At 37.5% G+C, this 23,104-nt stretch overlaps 1 protein-coding gene across 1 annotated transcript in view; it reads left to right on the forward strand.

Moving 5' to 3' along the window:
* PAPSS1 (3'-phosphoadenosine 5'-phosphosulfate synthase 1) overlaps positions 1-23,104 on the forward strand; it is a 118,934-nt gene that overhangs the window by 29,275 nt on the left and 66,555 nt on the right. The window contains exons 2-5 of the mRNA XM_079154729.1: positions 2,188-2,302; positions 5,151-5,386; positions 10,004-10,142; positions 13,875-13,993. Of these exons, the coding sequence (XP_079010855.1) occupies positions 2,188-2,302; positions 5,151-5,386; positions 10,004-10,142; positions 13,875-13,993 (609 nt within the window). The remainder of the gene's footprint in view (positions 1-2,187; positions 2,303-5,150; positions 5,387-10,003; positions 10,143-13,874; positions 13,994-23,104) is intronic.

Genomic DNA, 23,104 nt, shown 5'->3' on the forward strand with positions numbered 1-23,104 from the left:
ATAAACAATATCTAATAATTCTTTTTTCAGAAGAATGTTGATACCCATTTTAAAAAGATATAACTTGTTGGAAAGAACCTAAATTATGTTGTTGCTCCATAGGAGGAGAAAATTGAGGCTGGAATCGGGTGATGGGTTCCTGGGTTGGAGAGAGATAGGATAGGCCCAAAGGATTTATTTAGTGAAGTGATTGAAAGTATATTCCTGAGAGCCTGGAGTAGGCTGCCCCAAGAGAGAAGGTGGCCTGGGGTTTTCCAAGGTGAGTTTTACATTTGATCTGGAAACCTCAATCCTTGTGTGTTATGCATTTGGGGTGGTTACTAGGTTTTCCCTCCATGGCTTAGTGTGCCTGTGCTGACTTTGCCATGTTAGAAAATTTCCTATTGGCACCTAAGCAGAACCACCCTGGGGATGTCAAAACTGCAGTGTAAATGATATTACTGTGAACCAGGGTCACCAAGAGGACAGCACTTCAGTGCTGTGTGTGTGTGCTCCAAAGTCGGAAAGTCCCTTAAGCTGGTCTAGTAACTGGCCTTGAAGGATGTGGCTTATGTGTGATTTTTTTATCACTCTGGGTGGAGTGATCTTTCATCACTGAAGATGGAGTGAGCTCTTTTCTCCCTTCCCTATCCCCCTGCTTTTGTCTGCCCCTCTGTGTACTCTGATTATATTTTTCTGTTAGAAAAAAAATTTTATTGAGATATAATTTGCATACCATTCAACTTGCCCATTTAAAATGTAAAATTCATTAGTTTTAGCACCTGAACAGATTTGTGCAGGTATCACCACAGTCAATTTTAGGGCTTTCATTACCCCCAGGAAGAACCTATATCCATTAGCATGTATTAGTCATTTCCCAACCTCTTCTGCCTGAGGCTACCACTAATCTTTCTATGTCTATACTGTCTGTGCTGGACAGTTCATATAAATGGAATTCTATAAAATGTGGTCTTTGTGACCTGTGTGGTTTCTTTCACCTGACATACTGTTCTTGAGATTCAGTCACGTTTTATCTTGTACTAGTGTTTCATTTTACTGCCAAGTGATTTTCTGCTATATGGCTGTACCATGTAACTTTGTTTACATTTTGTTTATCCAGCTATTAATTGATGAACAATTGGGTTAGTTTCCTTTTTGATATTTGTGCATAATGCTGCTGTGGGCATACCTATACAAGTTGTATGGTGATATGTTTTTATTTATCGAGGGGTGGGATTGCTTAGTCACGTGGTCATCCTGTGTTTAATATTTTGAGGGACTGCTGTTGCTGTACTGTTGACCTTCCCTTCAGCAAATGTATGAGGATTCCATTGTCTCCAGTTCCTCGCAGTGCTTATTGTTGCCTCTTGTCTTTATTCTAGGTTTCCTTGTGGTTGAGAAGTGATATCTCATTGTGGCTTTGATTTGCATTTCCTTGGTGGCTAGTTGTATTGTCCTCATTTAATGTGCTTATTGGCCATTTTTATGTCTTATTTGAAAAAAGTCTTTTCAGGTCTTTTAAGGCCTATGAAATTTTATGCCCTTGTCTTTCGCGAAAGAGAAGAAACGTTGGGAAAACTCCAGGTTGTAACCAGTGCGTTTCACTTTTTTCTTTTCAAAGGAAACTGTTTCATGGTACCTGTAGGCATCTCTTCCATGTTGCATTCAGAGGACTGCTGGAACACCACCTTCTCAGAGGCCTTTCTTGATCATCCTTTTAAAAGAGACACTCCTTCTCATTCTCTCTGACCCTCATTATCTGGTTTTATTATTTTTAGGTAGTACTCTCCTAAATAAGTTTTACTGGTTTGTGGTCTCCTCTTTTTGAATGTTCACTAGGAGAGGGACCTTGTTTACTTGGCGCACAAATTGGGCTCAGTAAATACTGGTTGAATGAATGAATAAATGAATGTGTGGAAAGACTAGGCTCAGGAGTTCACCACTCATTAGTCACAGGAACTTGGGATATATTTAGTTTTCTCAGGTTTAACATCTTCATTTATAAGAGCACCTGTGTCAGTGGGCTGCTCTGAGGATTAAATCAACTGGCATATGGGAAATACTATACATCATGCCAGTTCTCTAAAGGAAAGGAGGGCTGGCTGTTTATCTCTCCCTATTTTTGACATAACTGTATGTTTTCAAGGAGTGCATGTTTACCTTTTATATGATGCAAGTGAACCAATTTTTTTTCTTCTCTTTTCCCAGGGAATGCAGAGAGCAACTAATGTCACCTATCAAGCTCACCATGTCAGCAGAAACAAGAGAGGTCAGGTGGTGGGGACCAGAGGTGGCTTTCGTGGTTGCACAGTTTGGCTGACAGGTATGGTCAAGAAAGAAACCAGTTTGCTTTAAAAGCAGTGCTCATCAATAGCTTTGGACACTAGGAGACCTAGTTCTTGTCTTTGGAGCAGGGACAATGTATAACTGACATAGTTGCTGAATAATAATGTTTCCTGTTGGTAATTCCTTTTGTTCTTTTATAAGACTGCTGTTAAATAAAGAGGAAAATACAAGAATGCATCTTAAAACCATCTTTTAATAGAAACCACACCAAATTCTCTAAACTGAGTGCAAATAAGATCTGGTTCTGCTTCAAGGAGCTAACAGTGTTAATTGTATGAAGAGAAAGAATGAGTAATAAGGAATTTCACATAATCAGTTTCCATCTTTCAGCTTTTCTTTGGCCTCTGATGGTTTCTTGTGTTAATTATCTCTTTGGGCTTATCCATAGTAGGGTGGCTAGAGGGTAAGTGGATCTAAATTTTAGGAGTAACTTTAAAAATGATGGCTCCTCAAAGAATGTTAATTGCATGTATGAATACGCCATGATGAAATCCATGGTTCAGCGTAATTAAAATGCACTAATTACAAAAATGTAGGAAATGTATTAAAAATTGATACATTTTGCCAAATTGTCTGCTAAAATTTTGTATCAATTAACTACCACCAACAATGTGGGAGAGGGTCCATTTTCCAGTCTCTTAGTCAACACTGTCTTTACCAGTCTTTAAAAATTTGTGCTAAAAAAATTTTTAAAAAATTGTGCTGATTGTCAAAAAAGCAACATTTTAAAAAAATTACATGTTATAGATAGTTGTTTTTCTGTGAAAGAAAATAGCCTTCTCACATTTAACCTGTTCCCTCATTCTTTTATTTTTATTTTTACAGATTGCATTTTGATTCACTGTACATAAATGGGGTACAACTTTTCATTTCTGTGGTTGTGCACGATGTAGATTCACACCATTCGTGTAATCATACATGTATATAGGGTAATGATGTCTGTCTCATTCCACCATTTTTCATACCCCCCATTTCTCTCATTCTTAAATCTATCTAGATTGTTGTAAAATTGTTGCTTTTAAATTGCCCAGGTTTGTAACACTTATATTTTGTGTAACATCTTAAATTTCTATACTCGTTTACATTTTCCTTATATAACTAAGTTGATTTAATACTCACCATCATTTCTTTTTTTTTTTTTTTTTGGTATGATTGCTCATGTGCCTTTTATTTGAATCAAGTCCTAATAGCTTATATTTCATTGTTAAGTAGTTTTTGCAAGATGTCTTTTGTTGGGATCTGAATCCTGAGACTTCATGTTTGCAAATGTCTGCCCATCTTTTATGACTGACTGGGTAAAGTGTATATTTGAATCATACTTTGTCTTGAAATTGTAAAAACAGTACTCCATTGTCTTTTGGTATTTAATGTGTTTGTGAGGAGGTGAGAGGCTATTCAGATTTAGGAACTTTCTTTTTCCATTTGGTACCTGAAGAACTGTTTTTGGTACTGGGGATTGAACTCAGGGGCACTTAACCACTGATCCACATCCCCAGTCCTTTTTTTGCGTTTTATAGACATAGGGTCTCATTGAATTTCTTAGGGCCTCACCACCTCTTTGTTCCAGTATTGTTATATAACAAATTATCCCAAACCTAGAGGTGTAGAGCAGCACCCAACTGCTTACCACCCTGAAGGCAGGGAATTCAGGAGGACTCAACAGCCTCTTTTACTAAGGCCTTGCTTGGTTGTGGTCATGCTAGATTGGGCCATCACTGAAGACTGGACTGACTATCCAGGGAACGTGGATATTCTTGTTGATGCTATGTGTCAGTTGGGAGCTTAGTTGTTGACACTGTCAGTTGAAACGTCTTCTTCTGGAAGTCTCCCAAATTCAGTAACCACAGAGAAGCCGCACAGTTTTTTCTAACCCACTTTTGGAAGTCATACATCATCCTTTCAGTACATTCTTTCTACTAATGGTGAATATTTAAGCCAGCCCAGATGCAAGGGTGGGGCATTAGATTGTACCCTTGATGTGACAGTGGCATTGTCATATCTTGGCAATATAATTTGCTATGCTTATTGAGTATTTAATGAATAAAACAGCCAGTGCTCTATTGATCATCTCAACATTGTCATCCTTTCTTGTCTTTTTTTCAGTTAACCTTCTCTGCTACCATGCTTTCTCTCAAGAGCATTGACACATTAAACTTCAGTATTGTATCTCTTGCCTTATGATTCTCTTCACTGTGAATTGTATAATCGCGTACTTATCAAGGTGTCAAAGTATTAGTGCATAAATGTGCTTTTTCCTTTGTTGTTTATAGAGGAAAGTGAGTTGAAATGAGGATATTCTTTTAAGAATATTGTAAATTGTACAAATACTTATTTGTATAAATAATTGTATAAATTGTATGATGCAAAAGAATATTGTTCATACACTTTTTATCATGGTAGTCTGTGGTAGGTGATGATCCTGGAATATGGAGGTAACTTTGTAATATTTCATTTACTTTTGTCCTTTCTTTTTATTCCTTTATAAGTGATTTGAGAATTTAACTTTTTTAAAAAAATTGGCAGTATTTTTAGAATAGTATTAACAAGAGGGCAAAGTAAATAAATCTATTTAATCATTTTAGAATTTATTGATGACTTACTTCTAGGATACCTTTGGGCATAGAGATGTGATCAAAACCAAGTATTTATTATTTATAATATAGATAACTTTCCTAGGTAAGAAGTAAATCTCAAATAAAAATATTGGATAAGAATGTTTCTGAGAGACCAATGTGAATCATGAGTGCAGTTAAGTCTGTTATTAAAATACTTTGTAGAAACTTCTAACTTTACATGTGGAGTCTCTCTGGACTATTTATTTTTAGGCTTGTCTGGAGCTGGGAAGACCACAGTGAGCATGGCTTTGGAGGAGTACTTGGTTTGCCATGGCATCCCATGTTACACTTTGGATGGTGACAATATTCGTCAAGGTCTTAATAAAAATCTTGGCTTTAGTCCAGAAGACAGAGAAGAGAATGTTCGGCGCATTGCAGAAGTTGCTAAACTGTTTGCAGATGCTGGCTTAGTGTGTATCACAAGTTTTATATCACCCTATACACAGGTATGTGGGTTTTGTGCCATTCCTATTCTGATGACATCTGTTGAAAATGTGGTGTCTGGTGGAGCATATAACTTAAACAGTGACTTGTTCTTTAAGGCTAAATCCAAATTAAAATATCCTACAACAGTTCTGTGCTGTGACTTTTTTGAGTAAATCCAGTTTTAATCCTGTTATAAAAACAGGTTTTTATAATCCAGGGTATAATAAAGTTATTGAACTTAAACCAATGGCTAAAGTTCAAGCTTGACTTTTCAGTTCATTAAACCTATCATGAACACTTGGCAGGTGTCAGGCACTAGGGAAAATCCAGGTTTCTTAACGCATGTCCTCCATGATGTCATTGCTCACAATTCTTTGTTCCCAGTTCCCATCACACCCTTACTTTAGAGACCTTAACAACACCAAATCACTTTTTGATATTTCTCCGAAAAAATCATGTTGTTCCTCACCTCAGGATTTTTGTTTCTTCCTGGTTTGGAGGGCACTTCTCTCCTTCCTCTGATACCTCTCTTCTTAGCATTAGTTGACTTCTGTTCAAAGCTTGAGACACAGGTTAGGCATCTCCTCCTCTTAAGCACTTTCCTTCCTCCCTCAGGCTTTGTTGAGCTCTGTATTTTATGCCCTGTTATTGTACCTTAACACATTACTTTACAATATTCTAGTGTCTCTGGTGGTGCTTATAGTACCAGTAGTGATAATAATAGTAGATAACATTTATTGAGTACACACTTCTTTTTCTTTTTGGTATTGGGGATTGAACCCAGGGACACTTAACCACTGAACTGAATCCCCAACCCTTTTTAATTTTAAGACAGGATCTTGCTAAGTTGCTTAGGGACTCACTAAACTGTTGAGGCTGCCTTTGAACTTGTGATCCTCCTGCCTCAGCCTCCTGAGCCAGTGGGATTACAGGTGTGAGCCACGGCGCCTGGCTGTTGAAAACGTATATGTGCTGCTAATTGTCGTAAATTGCTTTTATGTGAAGGAACTCACGTACTTCTCATTTTCAGTGAAGAAGGTATGTGTGAGAAAACTAAGGTGTAAGTTGGCCAGAGTCATATACTATAGTGGTAAATCAAGGATATATACTTGGTGTTATGGTTTGGATGTGAGGTGTCCCCCAAGAGCTCACATGTGAGAAATGCAGGAAGGTTCAGAAGAGAAATGATTGGGTTGTAAAAATCTTTACCCAATCAGTGAATTAATCCCTGATGGGATTAATTGAAGTGGTAGGGTGTGGTTGGATTAATTGAAGTGGTAGGGTGTGGCTGAAGGAGATTGTAATTGGGGCGTGACTTTGGGGTATATAATTTGTATCTGGAGAGTGGAGTCTCTCTCTGCTTCCTCATGATGCAAGCTGCTTCACTCTGCCACACTCTTCCTCCATGACGTTCAGCCTCACCTGGAGCTGCAAGGAAATGGAGCAGGCCTTCTGTGGACTAAGACCTCTGAAACTGTCAGCCCTCAAATAAACCTTTTCTCCTCTATGATTATGCTGGTCAGATCCTTTTAGTCACAGTAGCAAAGAAGCTGACTAAAACACTTGGACAGTATGTCTCAAGGACCCGTGTTGTATCCACCATGCTGTGCTACCTCCAAACTCCCTTGAGTATTAGGACTATGTCTTATTTATGTTTGTAATCTTGGTATCAAGCCCAGATGCTTAGTGTTCATCGAATGACAGCCTAATATCCTTAGGAAGCTCATATATCATAATAAGCAAATTTGTATCATGATTCAAAGCAAGGGTGTTGGAGTTGTACATAGTGGTTTGGAATCTCATCTCTGCTGGTCATTACTGCCATGGCCTTGACCAGTTCACTTAACCTTCCTCAGCTCCATTAGTACCTATTCACAGGGGCATTCTGAGGATTAGATAAATCAAGCATGAAAGCCTTCAGCAACATGCCTAGTTTGTGACAAGTATTCAATAATGTAATAAATAATAATGGCACAGTTCTAGTACTGCATCAGAAACACATTTTAATGATCATCTAGACTTTTGTAAAACAAAATTTGACCTGTAAGAAGTGTCAGATTGAATGTTAATCACACAGGTTCAGTTAATTGAAGAATGGCAGTAGTACTAAAATGTTCCCTGAGGACTAACTACTTTTTATTTTCCTGAAACCTTAACATCAGTGTCAGTCTGTCAGTTTAAACGTGTATCAGAGGAAATATGTAAACAGAATGAGTGTTATCCATGGATATGAATGGTTTTAAAGGAAGTGTAATCTCAGTGAAGTTCTTGTACCTTCTGGAGGTTTTTGCATCTTGTGGAAAATGGTAAAATCAGTAAGACTTGATTGGAGAGCTACCAGCTGAGACTGCAGTATCTAAAAAGCTCTCCCTTTTTCACTGCCTTGTTTCCATAGTGTGGAGCAAAATCTTTGTTGACCTCATCTGTAAACACTCTAAGAATGAGGTTGGACTATGTGTAGAATATGTCAAAATTTATAATATTTGGATTGAATCATGTAATACCCATATGTGTATTTGCCTGTCCAGTCACATTCATATTTATGCATTCAATAATGGTTTTGGGCATCTTGGTTCTAAAAACAAACCTAATAGTTCTAGTATTAATTATTATAGATCAAGGAGTACAAGCCTGAGATTGGTGGGGCCAGCTGTAGTGCTGTAAAATCCAAACCTCTTAGCTTGACGGTGGTGGGAAGTCTGAAGAGTTTAGTAAGGTGATGAGATTTGCATTAGATGTTACCCTGGGAATAGTGTAGAGTATGCCTCTGAACAATGAGAAGACTGATGAAAAGAATCTTAAAATTGTTCCAGTCAGAGAAATGAGGTTGAAATGGGGAATGGGGAAGGAGCGCAGATGGTTGGTATAGCACGTAGAGGTAAAATCTGAATGACTTTGTGACCCAAGTGAATGTTGTGGGAGAGGTAATCAGGCTAACTCAGGATTAGGAGCAAGTAGTGTTGTCATCCCTTGATTCGGGCAGCATAAGAAGGAATGCAAGCTTGGGAGAAAAGAGATTGGATTCAGTGTTGGTCATCCCAGTTTGAGGCACCTGTGGGATATCTAGACAGGTATATTTAGGAAGAAGTTGGAAATATGTGTTTAATTTCAGGAGAGAGGTCAGGGCTTAGGGTCAGTGTTGGTGTATGTGTTCTTGTTTACACTGTGGAAGCAGCTGAGTAGGTGCTCATGGCTTGTCCAAGGTGAGCAGTATGCTCTGGATGGAGCGTGGGCAACGCAGGTGTTTAAAGGAAGTGGTGCATGCCTTTTTTCCTAATAACTCCAGAGGCTAAGTAAGGCAGAAGGATCACAAGTTCAAGACCAACCTCGGAAACGTAGCGAGACCCTGTGTCAAAAGAAGAAGTAAGGGCAAAATGAGGGGTGGGGAAGTCGGATGGTGTCTGCAGGGGAATGATCAGGGAGTCACAGTCTAGGGTTCTGTTAGGTGGCAGTGCAATATGCAGTAAGATTCCTGGCATTTTAAGCACTGAAAAGCAGCTGGGGTGAAGGGAACCTTTTTGTATGATTATTTTGTTTTTAACGGATGAGAGTGACTTGTATAATGCCAGGGCAGAAAAGCAGCAGAGGGAGGGGTAAGGCTGATGATTTTAGATGGAGTAGGGAGAATGGGTTGAACAAGTTCCTGTAGGAAAACGTGAAAGAGGAGGAGATTTAGAATGTGTGAAGGGTAGATTGGTGGGTAGGATAAGATGGTTAGGATCTGGATGAATTCATATGACAGAGACTTGACCAAGACCTTTTGTGCCTGGGGATTTTCTTTTTGAAGTAGGAAATATGGTCATCTGGTCAGAGTGGAAGTAGGCATGGTTTGCCAGAGGGCCCAAAAGAAAGATGATGAATGCTGAAATGAACTGTGTGGGAAAAGAATGGGGGAAGTTGACAGGCCAGCTCTAAAATACTGGCACTGCAGTTTGGTTATCATACAGTACAAGTGTGGAGCTCACACTTGAGAACAACAGCAGGAGGAGTGACATCCTTGAGGTAAAGCTGACTTTTAGTTAAGAAAGAAAAGAAGACAATGTCGACTTTCAAAGGAAAAAGCGTTCCAGTGTGGGGTGGAGAGTTTAGATAGAGCGATAAATGTGGTTTCTAGAGAGTTGTGCTTTAGGAGCTTACAGAAAGATAAGTTTTGGCAGTGCTAGAGAGAGGCAGCTGCAGTCCTGCATTTGGTGAAGGATTAAGCTAGCCTTAGGGCTCTGGATGGACCTCTTTTGTGAAGTCACTTTCATACCAACCTGGGCCGAGGTTGAAGGTGATCATAGCGAGAGGCCAGATGACCACTGCATTTCTGCTGGACTTTGGCTCAGGTTTCCTGTTGAATTTTGGTCAGAGTATTCATGGCACATCCATTATTTCTCTTTCTGGAACCTTTCAAGATATTGGGTTTGCAGAACAGTGTTTTTTAAAGACGTTATGGAGAATAAATATTAACCTAATTTTGTCTTGGATTTGTCCTTTTCAGTTTATATTTTAAAAATATAAATTAAAATTTTCCTTGATATATTTTCCACTAACTCAGTTGGAAAGCACCTTTACTTGTCCTTGCTATTGATATAATACCTTTGATTTGTGTGATCACTTTTTGTTGCTTCTGTGCTTCTTGTTTATTTTTAAAGGATCGCAACAATGCAAGGCAAATCCATGAGGGTGCAAGTTTACCCTTTTTTGAAGTATTTGTTGATGCTCCCCTGCATGTCTGCGAACAGAGGGATGTGAAAGGACTCTACAAAAAAGCACGAGCAGGAGAAATTAAAGGCAAGTGATATTTTTTTCTCAGTTTCTCTTTGCTTAGATATTTTATGTCCTCATCACTCTGATACTCTTTTCTCAGAGATTGGGAATACTTAAATGACCATTCAAATGACCTGGGGCTCCTCAAGGAGATGGGGTGGGTGTTATGTCATTATTCTCTCGCTCAGGCCTAGCAGTAGCACTTATTGTACACTTATTGTTGGTCATATTGGAGTCCTACTCATAAGACAGAATTGGGACTTTGAGAGGTGGTAAAAATCTGCTTGGTAAAATTAGGTGTCTAGCATTAAGTTACTGGCTGCCAACACTTCTCTCTTTGTTTCAGTGAAAATGGAGGACTTTCCTGACCTATTGGGAAAAATGCCTGTGTTATAAGCATCTTGATGGCAAGGAAAATATCCTGTTCTTATTTATTCAATCTGTATAGGACTAATATCACTGATTCTATCAAAATATATACTCCTTGCTTTTTAGGTTTCATGATCTGCTCCCAGAGTTTCAACTGTGGTGAAAGTTAGAGTTTGAAGGAGACATCGAGGACCAGTTTCTACTGTTGCCTTTGATGCCAGTCATCATGTATCTTATAGACATCCTTTGACCTTAGGGAAACAGGACATGCCAGCATTAAAACAAAACAAAACAAAAGAATAAAGATAGATTACTCATTAAGCATTGTTTAGGGATGAGTGATTCATACAGGTAACTTTTGTCTGTCTTCCCAACACTGGGTGTGGTAGCCTGGGACCATCACAGGAGCTCCCAGGAGCTCTGTGGGTTCTAGATTTTGGTATTCAGTTTCTGACTCTGAAAAGTAAAAGCTAAACCAGAAGGAAAGTGATTGTTATTCTGGGAATGCTTTGCTAGGTGAGACAAATTCTGCCTGCCTTGGTGATATCTCATTCTGTGAACAAATCTGACATCCTTCCTGTCATTCTACAATGGAGACTCAGCTTCTTGACAAGGGCCACTGCGTATAATCCCCTTTACCCACTAAGCTTCTTGACTCAGAACCGGCTGCTTGACTGGGATAATGACAGTGGGAGGGAAACCAGTTTAACTCTTTAGCTCCAAAATCACTCTAGTGATGGCCAGTTTCACTTCAGCTTTTTGTATAGAGATCTGTAAAATGGTGTGTCCAGACCCTGCAGCCTAAACTTTTTACTTAATTGTAGTTGGTTTTATTGTTTTTTGCAAGGGTGGATTTGTGAGGGAGGTAAATTTGTCTGTCTGTCTGGAGTAAACTAAACAACTTGTGAGCAGGAACAACATCTTGAACATTTTTGTAGTTTCAGATTTTATACAGCGTGTGGCCCAATGTGTAATACCCGTCACACACATGTGCTGTTGAATGAATGAAAAGCAGGAGGGAGAATGGGGTGTTCAATACATATTATCAATGCTTTCTATTTGTGGGGTATATGTTTGGTGCTTAGGAATAAAAAGATGATTAAGACCAAATTCAAAATACCCTTGAGTCACTTAGTTTTGTATTCTGTATAACTGGGGTGTTTGTGTTAGTCTGTTTTTTTTTTTTTTTTTTTTTTTTTAAACTTTGCCAAGTGTTGACTACATTCCTCAGAAAATGATCCTTAGGTTAATGTGTTGTGTGTATGTGTGTGTACTCACATACAATAATTTTTTTTAGGTTTTCCCTGGTGCTCTGGTTCCTGACTATAGCACTTTAAAAAAAAAAAAAAAAAAAGAAAGAATTTGCTTGTCGAAATGGTGCTTAACAATTCCCTACCTGTAGTTTCAGAGCTGTAATGATAAACATTCAAGAACACACAAAATCACATATATTCAGGGGACCCCAGTCTTTTCTGGACCTTTAGAGATATTTATTAGGCAGCGAATATATCCCTGTTAGCCGTTTTCATATGTGGATTATTTCACCATTCCTATTCAAGTAGTTATTTATTATTGACTTAAATGTAAGTGTTTTCCCCATAGCCTGCATTTATTGGAATCACCTAGATAGCTGGGTGGAGAACTCCTGAATCTCTGTAGCATCATGCTAAGTCTTTATCAAAGCTCCATTAGCTTTGTTGCACATTGGCTTGGAAGTCTTATAATCAAGGGCTAAAGCTGGAGAAACCATGGAGTGGGACCTGACAACTTCAGTAATATAGCCACAGTTCAAATCTGAACTTCACAGCCAATGTTGTGAATTATTTTTATCCTAGTTATTTTACTGTGACCCATTGCTAAATACTGTTGGGAAAATGTAGATATTTTTTCTTGGATTCAGAACTTCAAATGATGCTTAGAAATATGAAATAGAAAAAAAATGAAGTAAGTGTGCTACAGGGTTATAGTACTTATTTTGGAATTCTTTGGCTAACTATACTTCTTGATAGGAATGATTTTAAATATATGTGTACCATTCTAACCTAAGACTGGCCTAAACTTCCCAAGTTAGGCAGACCTTGAACAACTTACATTGGTGAAATGTCAGTCAGGGTGTCAGGAGCCCATCTTCGGCTCAGCTGAATTACTCTGGGGAACTGTCATGTATTTATTCTTTTCTCTGCAGTTATGTGGTAACACACATGCAACAGGAAAAATTGGAGTAGTGGTTAGTATCTCAGTTGATCATATTCGATTGTGGAATCTATTTGGTGATATCATGGACTTACCATTCTTATTTATTATGTTTTACTTAAGCAAATGTTAATTCATGTTGCCTCAATATCTAATAGTAGAAGAAGCCTGCAGAGCTTTGATCTGTGTGAATGTGATGGACAGATTGACTTATTGTCAGTTTTTGCATAGAGAGGGAAAAACTTTGTTCAGTTTGGTTTTATGCCCAGAGCTCAGGTACCATGGCTTGTATTCCTGTGGGTCACCCAATGGTATCATTTCTTTATTTCTTCACAGTGTAGGCATTTACTTAAGAGGGGGAAAAAAAAAAAAAAAAAAGAAAAGTGACAGAAGTACAGTTGATCCTCATTATTTGTAGTTGTCAGTACTCTTGGAACTTCTGGGATTGCTTGTGGACAGGACAGTGGTGAACAGTGGGAGTCTCTTGATTCACACATTCCCAGCTGAAATCAACAAAAGTGACACTTGTCCTTCTTGTTTCAATTCATACCTTAAACACATGTCTTTTTTGCACACTACTTAACACCATTTTTTTCTTTTTGCATTTTAATGCTTTTTTGAATGATTTTGCTCTTTAAAATGTTCCCCATTACCAAAAATGCTGTGTAGTACCTCTAAGGGCAAAAAGATTGTGATGTCCCTCATGGGAAAAATACACATGCTAAATAACTTGTGTGTTATCTAGCATGTGTTAGGTAACTATCATTAATGTTCAGGCATTGTAGTGTGATTGGCTGTGAGTTCAATGTAAATGAATCTGTAGGTTAAATAAAGTATCTTTTAACAGAAACACACCCAAAATAAAGTGAAAGAATTGACCAGTTGACAAAACTGTGACCAGAGACTGTCAGGAAGCTAATCTTATAGTTTATAAGGAGTAGTGGTTCAATATTTAATTAGTATTTGTGACAACTTGTTTGAACATAATTTCAGTGCATAATGATAATTGACTGTATGTGTTTTAAGAAGAAATGGAAGTTTAATTAGAAATCTTCTCCCAAGAAAGAAGTGTCCATTCCATAACCCTGAAGCTGAGTGGGAATAGCATAAATATTAATTTCAACATAGAAACTTGTACTGAAGAAACCAACTATTTTAATTTCCACCTCCTCTATTATCTGATACCTTTTAAAGGTTTCACTGGGATTGATTCTGAATATGAAAAACCAGAAGCCCCTGAATTGGTGCTGAAAACAGACTCCTGTGATGTAAATGACTGTGTCCAGCAAGTTGTGGAACTTCTACAGGAACGGGTAAGAGAAAGTGAAAGAAGAAAAACCAGAGAAGAATTATATCCATCTTATAACCTTTGTCCTCCAAAAACATGGTAGTGTTAATTTTGAGAAATATTTGTATTTTAAATTCTTTAAGGGCCAACAGTTTTCTTTGTGTGTGTCACTGTGTTGGGTATTGTGGAGCATGCTATCTATATATGTACAATATATGAAAATATTCCAGTTAAATAAACTTCAGAAAACTTGGAAATCACCTTACCACATCAATACCTAATTTTGATGTTTCTAGAAGTTATTTTTCTTTCCCTTCTCCTTTTCCTCAACCACACATTGATTAAAAGCCCACAACTATAGTTGGTCACAGTCCTAGACTCTAGCAGTGCAGAGGTTAATAAGCTGTGTTTCCATTCTTGAGGAATTTACATTGTAAGGGATAGCAACAAAAAAAAGATTATAGAACTCCTACAAAGTGTTAGAAATCATGATTTCAGTATGTCTGTGGCATCTTGGAGCCACAGAGGAATTAGTTTGAAAAGGCTTTCAGATCTTTCTCTTCTGCTCATTTTAAAAAGGTACTTCTGTTAGGTATAAAATTCTGGGTTGACAGATTTTTTATTTCCTGGCAGTATTTTAAAGATTTCACTCCATAGACCTTGTTTGCATTATTTCTGAGGAGAAGTTTGATGTTTTTTTCTTGTTTCTCTATAATTGTTCTCTTCTCCACCCTCCCGTCTGAATCAAGATTTTCTCTTAATTCTTGTTTTTTTTTAGCAGTTTTAGTATGATATTTCTAGGTCTTCTAGTATGTTTGGATCTTTTTCTTCCAGCTTAGAGTTCTCTGACCTCTTGGGTTGGTAAATTGTTTCTTTCTCTCTCTCTCTGTGTTGTAGTGGGGATTGAATCCAGAGGTGCCCTACCACTAAACTGGAATCCCAACGCTGTTTTCTTCATTTTTTATTTTGAGAAAGGGTCTCACTAAGTTGTCCAAGCTATTCTGAACTTGTGATCCTTCTTGCTTCAGCTTCCCAAGTTGCAGGGATTATAGGCATGCATTTCTGCTCCTGGCCCTGTTCTTTATTAAAGAGTTTTTGAAAATTCTTGGACATTACTCTTTTTAAATATGTTTTTATTTTTAATTGGCACATAGTAATTGTACATCCTTATAGGGTACAGTGTGACATTTCAATACATGTATATAATGATCAGATTGGCTTTTCTCTCTTAATATTTCATTTGCCCTGTTTTTTCTTCTCCTTCTGGGATTCCAGTTATACGTATGTTAAACAATAAAATATTGTCCCATGGTATTTACATGTTCTTTTTTCATTCTTTTCTGTTAATAATGTAGCTTTGATAATTTTTATTCATTTTTAAGTTCTTGACTCTTCAGTGTATCTGTTATAGTGATATGCTTATGGAAGGAATTTTAAAACTCTGATAATCATCAACAAACAACTTTGTCATTATTTGGCTCTCTTTTCCCTATAGTGTACATCTCTGTTGAAATTCTCCGTCTACTCATACCTGTTGTCCACTTTTCTACTAGACCACACAATCATGAATCATAGTTATTTCAAAGTCCTTCCTGATGACTTGAACATCTGGGTTGTTTCTGGCTCTGGCTTTGTTAATTGTATTATCACTTGACATTGTTCGGTTTTCTTGCCTTTTTGTGGTATCTTGTGATTTATTTTGTTGAAAATTGGATATTGTGTCTATATGAATAGAAGAGATTGAGATAAGTAATGTTTATACCACACGGACATCTCTTTTTCTGCTGTGCTTTTAATGTAGTGAGTTAAATTAATTTAGTCGGTATTCAGTTGCTTTTGGGTTTCCTTATTTTATAGTTCCTCTTGTTGTTCCACAGGCTCCCCAAATTTCCCCAGGGGTGAATCGCTTTACCTTGTGCTAGGTGTGGGACCTAGTCTGTTCATGTTTTTTCTGTATACCTGTTCCAGATTTCTGCATCCTTTGCATGCCTATTCCACAGAAGGTGTCTCTTTCTCTACTCCTGTTCCTCTTTCAACAGCAAACTGCTGTTGCTTATTTTTTAGTGCTAGGCTTATAATAGGAAAATGCATTGATGGTTCTAGGTCTCTTGGTCCAGCTTCAGTCTTAGGCAGGACCTAAGTGTTGTTTTAATGCTTTTGAGTGTTGAGGTGGGTTTTCCTCAGTGTTCCTTCCTCTTCCTGACATGGCAGCTAACCTCTCCTTTGACCCTGGGGTGTTTTGTGGGTGCGTTTCCTGTTTGTCATACGCACTAGTATGTTTTGTGTCTGTTTACCTGGTTTGTATCTGTGCAGGATCCTGGGCCCAAGAGAATTTCTTCACCTCCCCACCTTGAGCAGATCATATTTGATCCTACCACTCCCCTAGATACAGTGGACCCTAGGAGAGCTTCCTGCTTTGTCCATTGACTTAAGGCTTTTGTGGATGTGAAGGAAGGATTCTGGGAATGGGCAGAGTTCTGCATACCCCCGAGGAAGACTCAGTCTCCAGACCTGACTCCTGAGCTTTCTTTTGAGCCCCTGGTTTTGGTCTTTTTATGAGTGAATACAGAATCCTTGTTCCTGGGGCTCTCAGTTATACTCACCTGTCACACTACTCCATTCTCAGCTTTTAAAAACTTTGATCATATTTTAACTGTTTTCTTCTTACCTGCCTTTATTCCTCCCATGTTCTGGGAAGCAGTTCATATGTCTTGTCTTTTCTTGGTAGCACCCATCACTCATGAGTTCAGCTCACGGTTTTAGGACCTTAGCTCTGTGATAGGCTGAAGGAATTTTATGTTTTTTTAGATTAGCTGGCCTTTTCACTTACATGTGGAGCCTCTGTGTCTCATTTTCAGTGAAGTTTTACTCTACTTTTACTCTTGGTGTAAGTGTTAGTCAGCTTTGCATTACTGTAATAAAATCTGTGAAAATCAGCTTAAAAAGAGAAGTTTATTTTGACTGATGGTTTCAGAGGTTTCAGTCCATGGTTGGTTTGCCCTGTTACTTTGAGCCTGAGATGAGGCAATATATCATGGTGGGAATGAGTGGCAGAGGAAGCTGCTCAGTTCATGTTGGTCAGGAAAGAGGAGGGGCTGGAGTCCCAGCAATTTCAAGGGCATGGCCCCAGTGACCAAACTTCTTTGCCCCAGGTCCCACATCTTAAAGGTTCACCACCTCCTGATAGCACCACAGGGCTGAGGATCAAGCTTCTAGCACTTGGACCTTTGAAGGGTATTTATGATCCAAACTATTACAGTATTAGTGATAGTTTTCATTTAAGTTGGTTTAAAATCCTTTATTAGATATGGATAATAATTTTCTGTCCTTTTCATTGGAACTGTGGTTCCAGTGCTTTTTCTTTTTCTTTTGATTGGAGTTTTATTAGCATTTTTGTACATTGAATTTAAGTTTTTTAACTTGAGATTTGTTATATCAGAGTTATAAAGTATTATATATACTTTTTAATTTATTTAACTATTTTTATATCTAATTAAGGAAGCTTTATTTTATAAAAATCCCAGAAAAAAATTTTTTATATAATTTTATGCGCTCATGAATCTCTGGGGCTGTTTTATGGACTAGAGATAATTTCAGATAGGTCTGACATTTATAAGTATTTTGATAGGTACTGCAGGTATCTCCCTTCTGCCTTTCTTTTTTTCATTCAATTCCTAATCACTTTTTTAGGGCCTTTCTTAGAGTGGCATCCTTTGTGTTTGATGTTTACCTACATACATGCTTTTTTTTTTCCCTTGTAGGAAGGAAGATTTTTTTTTTAAACATTTTATTTTGAGAAAACTTTGCAATTCCTCTGTAAGTCTAAAAATAACACAGAGAATTCCCATACATCCTTTACTCAGCTTCCTTTTATGCTGATTTTCCCATCGATGTACTTTCCTGTTCCGTAATTCAATTCAGGATATCATATTATATTCAGAATTAAATTAATTTTTAACCATAATTCTATAATGATACAGACTCCTGTGGTATGTGTAATACACAGGAGTTTACATCTTTTTTCTTTTTTCCCCCTATTGCTTAGAAATTGAGGGTAAATGCCATGATATGATGTTACCACACCTCCAGTTTTGTATACCTTTTAGTATTTGCAGAATCATCTTTCTATAGTGTAGTCTATTTCCCTTTTTCACTCTGAAACATTAACTGATTGTTTCCCATTGTTTATAGAACCCAGGTAACTTGTGTTCCAGGTTCTTCATAGTTTGGTTCCAAGCTGTGTATTTTCTTATTTGTTGACCTTATGTTTTCTTCTGCAGTATTTTCTGTCTTTCCGTGTCTCTATCTCTGTTTCTCTCTTTCGGTTGCTTTTCTTCATCTCTGTAGTCCTAATTAGTGCCTTCCTCCTAATTTGTTTACTCCTAATTGATGTGTATATGAATTGCCTTTCCTTTTATACAAATATTAGACTGTATTATGCTTGCTAGTCAGTGTGATGATTGGAAAATTTCATTCAAGGTTTGAAAAAGTGATAGATAAATTAATACTTGCTGAATACTTATTATAAGGTACATATATGCAGGACATGTGTCTTAAGAAATAGTGCGTCCTAATTATTAGAATCTGGGAAAGGAACTTTTTTTCTTAGTTTAGCTTCCAACCACCTTTCACCTGAATTACTTTGGTAGTTTCCCAAGTGATCTTTGTGCTGAGTATTTTCTACATGTTGTCTAATATTATTCATACAGTAAACCTATGAATATTTCAGAAAAGTTAAGACACTTGCTCATGGATTCTGCACCTGACGATTTTACTTTTAGGTCTCTTCTCATTGCATTTTAGTACAGTGTAATTAAATCTATATCCAGAAAGGGATTCTGGATTATATTCGTTTAGGCAGAGAAGTTTTCAAATGAAAATTATTTGTTTTTATCTTAAAAGCTGAGTAGTAACAAAAGAAGAAGTGCAAATGCTTTTGTGATGTGATTACTCTCTTTTGGTAACAGCATTCTTTGGGGCAAAAGATTTCAGTTATGTGCTATTCTAAGTAAATGACTGAGTTCTCATTGAAAGCATGTATTTCTCTGTTGTGATGGTTGATCTTATTAGTTAATTTCAGAAATACTTAGTGCCATATGTAGTTGATACTGTTTTAAACACTGATATGGAGCAGTGAATTAAACAATAAAATTTCTTGCCTTGTATACCTTAATTTTAGGTTCTCACCACCACTGTTTGGTTTGTATTGTATGGCCCAGAATGAACATACAGAATTTTCTTTCCTTCATAACATCATGTAGAATTTAAAAAGACAATTGAAAGAAATACACACACACACACACACACACACACACACACGCACACACACACACACACACACACACACACACAATACTACATCTCCTTTGTTTTGCTTACAAAGTTGACAAAGTTGAGTCTCTAGTAGGCACTAGGGCACAGGGAGAAATCAGTGAATACCTGACACTTGACTCAAAGTTCAGTTAGTTGGGGGGATGCGGGGAGTACGTTTGCCTACTGCACCCACGTTGCAAGTAATCTGGTGTCATATGCACTTCCCCTAGCAAACTGTCCACCTAGGAGTAGCAAATGCATTTCAACTTCATTATTATAACAGGCGTTTGTGAGGATTTCCATAGGTGAGTTCTGAGGAAGTATATAGCAGAGTTTAAACATAGACTAGGAAGTGAAGGGAATGAATATGTCATTTCACTGGTGCCTTAGCAAAGGCTGACGACCTCATATCTGTAATTCATGGTGTGTAGCATGATGATGGAATGACAGTATGAGGAGTAGAGGTCCTGCATTAACCAGCACGGTGTATGAGGGTATTTTGTGAGCTGATAGAGAATGCCGCAGATGAGGTTGGGCACCTTCAGAATCTCAGCTTTGTTGAATTGAATTTGTGTTAAACCCTGAGAAGTGATCATATGAAGTTGTTTGTCCCAGATAGTTGGGTCAGGACTGATAGAGTCTGCAGTCCATATTCTGGGATTTCTACTACATGGTTTTTTATTAATATCTAGATTATTCCCTAGTTTATTTTTGAAATGTGAATCTTTTCTCTGATCTTTCACGTTTCTGTTTTTAAAATTTTTTTAGATGATGATAGACCTTTATTTTATTCATATATTTATATGTGGTGCTGAGAATCGAACACATTGCCTCATATAGAGGAGGGCATTTCATTGACCCTAGAAAGATGAGTATTTTTAGAATGATTTTCAAGAATTTCAGAGCAGGTAGAAGACCACACTGCCGGAAATACTGTTGAAAAGAATGTAACCATGTAGAAAAATAAACTACCATTAGTTGGTTAGCGAAGTGTTTGTTCTGTACAGTATGAAATAAGAAAGTGTTTGTAGGTTGTTTAATTTACCTTTGTCAGTCTGAAATAACAAAAACAGAGATCCTTCAAAGATAATGAATTTCGTACAGGTTGAACATTTTAGTGGGTATATTCCTATCAAAGTAAACTAAGTATTTAGGGAGGCAATGTGGGGAGACAGGATATTTTAGAGGTAAAGTGAGGAGGGTTAGATAAACTATTTTTGAACAGTTATCATCGGCTATACGGATCAGTACCATGGGTGGCAGCAGCCCAGGGTTGGGCAGGCAGTTGCTGGGCAGATCTCCTCACAGAAGTACTTTGCTGTAGTCTTTGTGAAGTGTGGTGGTCTGGCAGTTACTTTTAATAGTTCTTGTTCAGACGTATGTGCAAGAGATTCCCTCCTTCATGATCTCTGGGCTTTATTAATTTTTTGTTAGAATTTGACACAAATGACTCCATTTTGATTCAGACCACTTTCCCACTTTGGAAGGCTAAGGTACATTTTTATTTGATAGTTATGATTTACTTGGGTTGTAAAACCTGAATCTTAAGTTGTGAATGAGTGACTTAAAATAAAAACTTTTTATTTCTAAAATGAGCTAAGTAAAATTTATCTTCTTTTCAGGTTCAGTTTTGTTAGACTTTTGAGGTTTTTATTTTCCTTACACCTACCAGTCCTTTGATCTCTAGCATCATCTGAGTGTCCAGCATTTCAATTCATTTCTTACCCTAACTATCTGCAGTTAGTTTAGTTCACAGGTTAGGTGCACAGTCCCATAGGACTGCCTCTGTTTCAGATGCTAACCATGAATGAGGTGCCAGCCCACCCACTTTTATGCCCAGCTGATTACAAATTAAGTATATTCCCCCACCTACTGCAGATTTGCTAATTTGTTAGAATGACTCATGGAACTCAGGGAAGTTCTTTATTTACTATTGCTGGTTTATGATAAACTTAGGCTTTTTTGTTTGTTTTAATGAAGGCTTTATGTAGGCATGAATGATGAAGTCATTGGCCATTGAACTCAATCTCTGACCCCTTTCTCCTCCTCAGAGGTGAGGGTGGGGTAAAGCTGAAAGTTATTTTGTTTTATTTTTTTTGTCTGGGGTGGTACTGGGGATTTGAACTCAGGGGCTCTCGACTGCTGAGCCACATCCCCAGCCCTATTTTGTATTTTATTTAGAGACAGGGTCTCACCAGGTTACTTAGCACCTAGCTTCTGCTGAGGCTGACTTTGAACTCACAATCCTCCTGCCTCAGCCTCCCCAGCTGCTGGTGTTATAGGCGTGTACCACCTCGCCCAGCAGGCTGAAAGTTTTAATCCTCTGATCAAGGCTTGGTCTCCCCTGGAGACCAGACCCTATCCTGGAGCTGTCCAGGAAAGTTCAACCATGAGGCAACCTAGTAAGACACTGAGGAGTTTCCAAGAGTTTTAGAAGCTGTGTGCCAGGTACCAGGGAAAAAGACAAAAATATTTGTGCATTTCCCATTGTACCATGACTTTCTATTAGGGAAGAGGGCTTTCCAGAGAATGGTAGTGGTTGAGAAGTGTAGCCTCCCTGGGAATATAGTTATAAATGATAAATGGAGTTCTCTTTATTTGATACTCAACATTATTTTGGAGACACTCTTCTGAAATGAATTGTACTTGGAATTTTTAAATTTAATGTCTTTTAGTAAGATAAAGCATTTATTTCATTGTCCAAGCAAAATATGTTTTTAGTGTACTGTGTTGGGTGTTTTAGGATGATGATGGTGCTTTAAATACTGTGGATAATTTGAGTGTAATGTTACATACAGATCTTTGATTTTCTTTCCTCTCTTTTAGTTGGGCTGTGTAATATAATTGGGATAGGTAATATAGTCATTGCTATAAAGACTGAATTTCTTGGCATTTGGTCAAAGTATCTTCATTTTCTTAATATGCTTCATTTGGTATGAATTCAACAATATAGAAGACACTAACAAATAATAAGGATTTTTAATTTAATTTTTTTCCCTAACCCTTCAGTGGTCACTAGATGGCCTGCTAGTATTGCACTTTAGCTTGGCTTTTTATGACATAAGGAAGTCTGCTTCTTGCCGCTGGGTTTAATCTAAAGTGATATTTTAAATACTGTTTTTAAATCCACCAGGAACTCGAGATTTACTAGTGCTATAAATTATTTAAAGGTTTGTCTTTTTACAAAATGGTGGTTTAGTGCTCTAAATGGATTTTATACCACACATAAAAACCAGATTTTGCAGCTCAGTTTTTAAGTGTTGCCAGAATGTTGTTTGGTGTTCATGCTTTGGATGCATGTAGTTTAGATAATAGAAATTTAATAGTTATATAAAAATATGAATGAGCCCTAGTGTTCAAGTCTGTGGAGCAGATTTGGCTGCAGGAAAAAAGTACAGAAAATACTTAAAGAAAAACTTACAAATGGAATCGCTGTTGATCCACATACTTTAACATATTCAGTGTTCTTCAGGAGGGTTAAAATGAGAAGGCAAGAGCTACTATTTTGGTGTCCTAAGTGTTGTTTGTCCTGCTTGCCAATTTCCAGGTAAAAACAAATAATCTGTCTTGACAAGGATATGGATATAGTATGTGTTAGATCTTAGATTTTCTTAGATTGTGTTTACTCAGTCAAGAAAAAAAAAAAGTGTTTGGACACCCATGTTGCATTTTAAAAATAAATTAATATTTAAAATTCGTAATGTTTAAATATTTCTAGACTTATAGGTTGTAGAACTCACCTCTCACGTAATAGCTGCCTTTGAGTTGTTCACTGGGCCCCTGTGCAGGACGCCTAGGAGTAGCCCTGAGCCCCCTTTGCCCT

This window comes from Sciurus vulgaris (assembly GCF_902686455.1).
Source record: "Sciurus vulgaris genome assembly, chromosome: 9".
In the NCBI taxonomy this organism is placed as follows: Eukaryota; Metazoa; Chordata; class Mammalia; order Rodentia; family Sciuridae; genus Sciurus; species Sciurus vulgaris.